We start from the raw sequence: 7290 nt of genomic DNA, 5'->3' as shown, positions 1-7290 counted from the left end.
GGAAGTCCAGGAAGACTATGTCCACTGCTACCCCTGCATCTAATGATCTGGTGATCTGATCGTAAAAGGCCACCAGGTTGGTCTGACAGGACCTGCCACTGATGAACCTGTGTTGGTTGCCCCTAAGCATGCAGTCCCCTGCTGGCCCCTCCTGGATGTGTGCCAGAACAATTTTCTCAAACAGCTTGCCTAGGATCGAGGTAAGACTAACTGGCCTATAGTTTCCTGGGTCCTCCTTCCTCCCTTTTTTGAAGATGGGAACCATGTTGGCCCTCTTCCAGTCCTCCGGCACCACTCCAGAGCACCACGAGTGCTTGTAAAGCTGTGCCAGGGTCCTGCAATGACCTCAGCCAATTCCTTTATAACTCTAGGGTGGAGATCATCCGGACCGAATGAGACGGTGCCTGTATTTTTAAAAAAGTAGTTTCATATGTTCCTATTATAAAGTTACAGTTGTGTTTTTATCCCTATTATTCAGATATAAGATGACCTCCCCCTTAATAATTAGATTCATTATATGGAAAATTTATAAATTTGTTATAACTTTCCAGGTATAGAATCTAATTATTGGAGATTTACCTTTGCATTTGTCCCACTCCCTTTCCACTGGTAGTGCAGGTAAATAAATCTGAGGGGTCAGGTAGCCGCTTTGCCTTCTGTCATCTCAACTTCTCCCTGCAGTCCCTTCCCTCCCTCCTTACTGTCAGCCCCTGCTCTCTCTGAGCACATGGAAGGGAGTGGCAAACTTGAAAACATTGACCTTGAAGTAGACATAAGCAAATTACAAGTACCCAAAGACTTGGTTCATCCAGAATTGACACATTTCACCTTTTTTGAAAGTGCTGCGAGTCTTAGCCTAGGTACTCTATAAACACACTTTTTTAGCAGCACTTTTGAAATCTACTTTAGACACAGTACAAACTATGTATGATATTAGTTTAAAGCCAAAAGGCTCATGATATGCCATATAGTTCATTGGGTTGGCTTCAGCAATCAAGTGTTTCAAGCCATGGTGGCCCCAGAGCTGAGTGCTGCTCTGTATATATGTATATTTCAGACCAGCATTCCCTGCACCTGCTAATTAGCCACGTGTTCTTGTCATGAGTCCTGGGATCCTCCAAAAATGTATATGTAGATGAAATTCAGGGAAGTCTGGTCCACTTCTACTCATGGAGGGCAGGACCACAGTAATCATATGCAACAGGCTGAGAGGGGTAACAGGTTCTGGGTGAACTGTTTAGGGTCCTGTTTGGTGATGTTAGCCAAGCACTTAAGGTTGGTGAAGCAACAGGAATCATTGGAAATGGGAGAGAGAGTGGGAGTGAAGAGGAAACCTAAATGTATTCAGTGTAGTGGTTCACCATGACTTGAAGAGGCTGTGCCGAGGGGGACTACACACAATGGGCACTTTCATTTTATCTCATTCGGGTGTACTGCATTAACTTGTCTTTGTGGTAGGTTCCTATTAATACGTTTGCCCAATATATAATATGTTTTATAGTTATGTTCAGTGTTGGCTGCATTTAATCAACTTTATAGTAGGTTTCCATTACTGAGCACATGCTGTTTTTGGCCGCAGTTTAATGATAGACAATATGCTTAATGAGGTTTGCTTATATGCAAATATAAGATAAGGAGCTTTTTCCCCACATGCTGGTAGGGGTTGGGAGTGGGAAATCTCATCTTGTATTTGTGTAAACACGGTAATTTTTCACAATTTCCACTGGTGAGTTTACTTTCATCTCTGTACTTCAAAGAAACTGTGAAAATTTATAGTAGAATTGTAATAAAACTGTAAAAAGAAATACTGATATATATGCAGAAGACAATCTCGTCATGAAGTCTTCTAACTATTTTATCCAGTAGTAATTATTCCAAACTCCAGTCCACTCAAACACTCGAATGAGCTTAGAGTTAGGCTTCCGAATCAGAAGGTGGCAGTCGTGGCCCCTAGACACGCAACTCCTGTGAATGCTTGCAACAACCTCATTTGGAGTGGTTGTATCATGGGAGTCATCCTTCCTTTTCAAAAAGGCTGAAGTAGCATTCTGTGCTTCAGTCTCTTTCCATGAGGAAAAGCAAGGGTTGTAGCTATTATGCCCTAACCCTAATAAAAGAAGGGGAAAGATCCTTAATACGAACCTTTGCATTTGCAGTATTGCAATCTACACTTCCTGCCACATATCGTGACCTCTGCTAAAAAGATATTGGGAGATATTAAATACTTTGTGAGCAAAGAATATGGTATAGGAGAGAGACTGTTATGCTATACTCTAAAAGCTAAATGTGCATGGTTAGGATGTTCATGGAATATAGGCAAAATGTGTGGTGTTGTTTGTGTGGGTTTTTTTAAAAAATACTGTATTTCTGCAATTGAATTGCAGATAATGGATTTAGAAGAAGCAGTTCCTTTGGATTGTTGTCGTCTTGTTAAATATGATGAGTTCCATGATTATTTGGAGCGATCATATGAAGGTGAAGAGGATACGCCAATGGGAATCTTACTTGGAGGAGTCAAATCAACCTACATGTTTGACCTGCTTCTAGAAACAAAAAGACCTGACCAAGTTTTCCAGTGCTATAAACCTGGTGGTAAGGAGGAAGGCTTTACAAATGGCTAAATAAATAATGTACAGCATACATTGGAAAAAAAACAACAAACCTTCTTCAGTGTTTAAAAAAAAGTTTATGCGATATGAATGTAGAAGAAAAATGATTTTTTTTTCTTGTGGATTCTAGCAATTCCTGCAATTTTCAAAGCCTTTCTAATTCACAGTTTTACAAAGGTGATGTTTTGCAGTATCAAAAGGATGGTCAGCATTTCTATATTGTCACCTATATGGCTTTCTTGCCCTCTTGACATTTAAACTGGTTGCCTGTCTCTGAGCCTAGAGAGTCCATTGGTTAGAGTGCCGATAAGGTATGCTAGTTCCTTTAACCAGTAGTACACAGCTCAAATGACCAGGTATCTTTTACAGCTGGCTTGACTGGAGGCTGCCTGCAGCACAAATCTGAAGCAGGAATTAAATTTACATATCTGGATCCAGTACAAGACACTTTAGCTGCTCAGCTACCTCACCCTCTGTACATTTAATTATATTCTTAAATAGGACATTAAAAACAGTAAACTTTCGGACTTTTTTGTACTGACTCATCTCTCATGTGTTTTACTTTTCTCCTTCTGTCCCCATAGAGGTCATGGTAAAGGTTCATGTGGTTGACCTAAAGACAGAATCTGTTGCTCCGCCTATCAGTGTCCGAGCCTATTTGAACCAGACAGTTACTGAATTCAAACAGCTTATTTCAAAGGTAAAATTTTAATTCTTCATGTTTTGAATTCTTTTGAATTATGAAAACTCAATAAAATATAAACATAAAGGATGAGAGCCTTGGATTGCTCCTTACCCTTCTTGCTGTGTAAAGCCCTAGAAATGTTGTCCAGCACAGAAAATAAATGTAATGGTGTATCGGAGTACTCAGGCACAAATTCCAGTTAGTGTGTGCTGAATACGGGGTGACAACATACAATTCTACAGAAGTGCTGCTCTCCTCTTTAAGTGGTACTGGATCCTGTATAACATGTTTTAAGTATTAACTCTTTCTTGCATTAATTAGTATAGAAGGTGGTTAAAAAAACCCCAACCTACAGTTTTGAACTTGTTCACTTTTCAGGTTTGAAATAAATTCACTTCTCAGTTTTACTTTTAAAATCGTTACAAAAGGAGAGGTTTTGATTCATCTTATATTTAGCAATTAATGACTTATCCAGCTTTTTTAAAACTCATGTCACTTTGTTACTCAGACTTCATGCACAAGTGAATTGTATACCACTGATGTTCTGTTTTGTTTTGTTCTAAGTTTACCACTTTCTCTAATTTTATTAAGAGTACCTTGTGTTCATTAATCTAGAATAGAAGGGAGGAAAAAAATAATTCAATAATCTCCTACCCACCACTCTCCCCCACTACCCCTTCATCATTTTCAGTCAACCAGTTTCATCATCCCAGGTTACTTTTTCCCTCATGGTTGTTTGAGAAATAGCATATAATTATTTATGAAAGTGTATGCAATTTTGTTTTGTTGCCTTGTAGGCTACTTACCTGCCTGCTGAAACAATGCGGGTAGTGCTAGAACGTTGCTACAATGACTTGCGCCTTCTCAATGTTGCCAACAAAACACTGAAAGCAGAAGGCTTTTTTAGAAGTAATAAGGTAATGTCTGTTCTTAAATCATTCTTTTCCAATGTGTTTATAACTGATACTAGTTACTACTAACATTTAGCATTGCATACAAAAATAGTGTATATTTATGAGAGCCCCTCTACATTTGCAGATAAAGGTGCAATGGGATCTAATGTGCAGTCCACATGATGTTGCCTCCTGCCATGCCAGCAAGCTCCTTTAGCTGGGAGCCACCTCAGTTGAGGGGCACTCTGCTGCAGAGGTGCACCACACACCCCTACAGCTGAGATGCAGCTGCTGTGATCTTCCAGCCCTGGTGGTATGTGAAGCCCCTGGGGCTGGGAGATCAAAGCAGCTGCAGTCTCCCAGGCCCAGGGGTGTGTGAAGTCTGGGACTCAGGGTCCCTTCGTTGCAGATCTCTTAGCCTTGGCTTGGCATGGTGCACCTAGCTGCAAGGGAGACCAAGCTACCTATGCAAATTAAAGCTTGATAGCAACCCTCTATTAAGTTAGTATGTATTTTCAAGGTCTAGCTTTATAACTGGTTGGAGCTTTTTATGGCATTGAAGTGGATTTAGGGTTAACTAGCTCACTCACAGTCCTCCAGTGTCCTTTTACAGGTTCACAGCCTCTGGTTATCACCTGCACTGCTCCAGGACAGGCTCCCTCCCAGCAGGTTTCAGTCAGCATAAGTACTTTGCACTGTGCAAACTATCCACATGTGGTATTCTCCTAGAACACCTGGTTTACTCTAACCATATACACAGTCTCTGGCCAACTCCCAGGAGAAAGGCACTTTATGAATGGTACTCAGGCAACGCTGTGCTGACCTGCTGGCTTCCTCCCTTTCCAGTCTCTGTTCCAGGCTGTCAGTGTGTCAGCTCCCAGCTCTTGGCTCTGTCTCAGCTGTCTGCCTATGTTGGTTCTCAGCCCTCCACTCCCAGCTGTCTGCCTGTCCAGGCTCTCAGCTCTTCACTGTCTGCCTGTCCTGGCCTCTTCCCCTTAGAAGTCTAACATGCTCCCTGAGTTCTCTCTTGAAGGCTCTCTATCGTTCCTCTCCCCAGGAGCCCTCTTAACTTCCTGTGGGCTGGCTTATTATCTGGATCAGCTGGCCAGTCCTAGGCAGCCTGTAATCGGGTTTCACTTCTTGCAGCTGGTCTGTAGTCCTTACCAGCCTACAGCCTGCCACCGGACACCTTGAGCTGGCAGTCTGCTACAGCATAATAAGTACTTTGCATATGTAGCTAGTCTCAGGGTAATTGTACAGTTAACCAGTGTAATACCTGCAACATGTAGAGGGGGCCTCAGTTTACTTCATTTTTCCGAATTTTCATGTCATGCCTGGCTTGAGAGCTAGCAAATGTTATAGTACGAATAGTTATGGCTGTATATGAGACTAGATAGACATGTCAAAGTAGAGCACGCCAGCATTCTGCAATGTGGTCAATCCCTGAAGCCCAGTGTTAGTGCTGAGAGGTTTTAAAAACATCCTCAGTTTAGGGAACCAAAGGTGGTACGTATCTTGACAGACTGGTATATTGTGAATTGTTACTTCAGGCCCTAGACAGTTCCCATGCTGAGAGCAAGTACAGCTCTTATTTAAATGTCTTGCCGAACTTAATACAAATGGCATGTTTTGGTTTTTAATCTTTCATCCAGTTTCTTTTAATGTACTAGCTCACCAAGGGAAGCCTTGATCAGTATTAACTACTGTCATAAATATTTACTGTACCTTAAGTCGAGCAGTTCTATAACTTCAATTGTATCTGTAGCATTGTCCTTGCTACTTCAGTGATGGGACTTTAATTTGGCACAGGAAATCTGCATTTCTTCCATTTAACCACGTGTTGACTTTTGCTGCTCCTTGCCTCTTCCCAAACAAGCAGTGCCAAGTCTGGGGGAGGGGGGCAGGGCTTTACCCCAGTGTTCACTGTGCTCTGCTCCCAGGGGCTGCAGGGACTGGCTCTTAGAAGTGGCGCATGGGGGAAGCTGCCTCCCACACGACATTCAAAGCAGTGCCCACTGGCTTTTCCTGCCACACAGGTGGGTGGCACATGCAGGAATCTCAGAGCCTGTGCAGCCAAGACCTGCCCCAGTTCTTGGTGCCTTAGGTTTTAAATGCCATCCCACTTGGCCATCTGAGCAGTGTGGGTGGGGATATCAACAGCTGCAGGGTCAGGGAGGCTAGCTGTGCCCCAGTTCCCAGTCTTGCAGACTTTAAATGCCCTGCCTCCCCTTTCCACCTGCCCCCTCCCCCCTGAAGGCCCTATGGGTTTTAAATGCTGCACATGCTGCCCATTGGCATTGCACACTGATTTTTAAACTCAAGGCGGGCTGCCTGTTGACTGCCTGTCCCCTTTCTGGGCAGAAGAGAAGACAAACTGTCATTTTTGGGCTTCCTTCAGGGTAGGAGTGGCCCAAGGAATAGTGCTGTAGAGCCTCCAGCTGCAGAAGCCTCCTCACCTGTGCAGTTCTCTAACAAGGGGCTGGAACACAGTGTGCTTTCAGCTCTCAGGTTACTGTGGCAATTGTTACAGATGGATTTTGGGGGTGGGGGTCGTTCTTGGATCAATAGTGGTTTGTGAAGGCTTTGTTGCTCTGTGGCTGAGCAAAAGAATGGCATTGACTGATTCCAAAATGAGTTGCATCAGGCCCTCTTTATCAGAAGGAGGCACTGAAGAAAGTGAAGGTAACATTACTCCTCTCTCACCACCCCGGTCTTTTGAATTTTAAGATGTAATTTAGTTATGGTATTGCTTGAATCATGTATATATTTAAAGGCTTGCAGTTTATTAAGCAATAGAGTAAATTTTAAGACCTAGGATTTAGCTTTCCAGGAAGTCAGTATCTATCCTCTTCTTGTGTCTATCACAGATACAAATGCATAAGTACTTATACTCACATCACATATGTAGGTTGTGTAAATTATACTGCATGTGTAATGCAGTATAATTCTTTCTGAATATTAGGAGAGTGCATTTTGAAGTGACATGCAAACTTTTTGTCAATAAATAAGGTTAAAAGAGGCCTTGTCAGTTCTTTTACAACATCAGTGTTAATGCGATGAGATTTTACACACACACACACACACACACACACACACACACACA

General features: G+C 42.5%; 1 protein-coding gene across 4 annotated transcripts in view; it reads left to right on the top strand.

Annotated features, from left to right (window-relative positions):
- Window positions 1-7290, top strand: part of USP47 (ubiquitin specific peptidase 47) — a 148579-nt gene that overhangs the window by 122513 nt on the left and 18776 nt on the right. For all 4 annotated transcript variants that reach the window (XM_019519573.1, XM_019519574.1, XM_019519572.1 and 1 more), the window contains 3 exons: window positions 2385-2592; window positions 3194-3309; window positions 4092-4211. In XM_019519573.1, coding sequence (XP_019375118.1) covers window positions 2385-2592; window positions 3194-3309; window positions 4092-4211 — 444 coding nt within the window. The remainder of the gene's footprint in view (window positions 1-2384; window positions 2593-3193; window positions 3310-4091; window positions 4212-7290) is intronic.

This window comes from Gavialis gangeticus, unplaced genomic scaffold (assembly GCF_001723915.1).
Source record: "Gavialis gangeticus isolate Ggan-Ray unplaced genomic scaffold, GavGan_comp1, whole genome shotgun sequence".
NCBI classification, from domain to species: Eukaryota; Metazoa; Chordata; order Crocodylia; family Gavialidae; genus Gavialis; species Gavialis gangeticus.
Note: the sequence above shows the minus strand (reverse complement) of the source record. Positions and strands in the feature narration are given on the sequence as shown.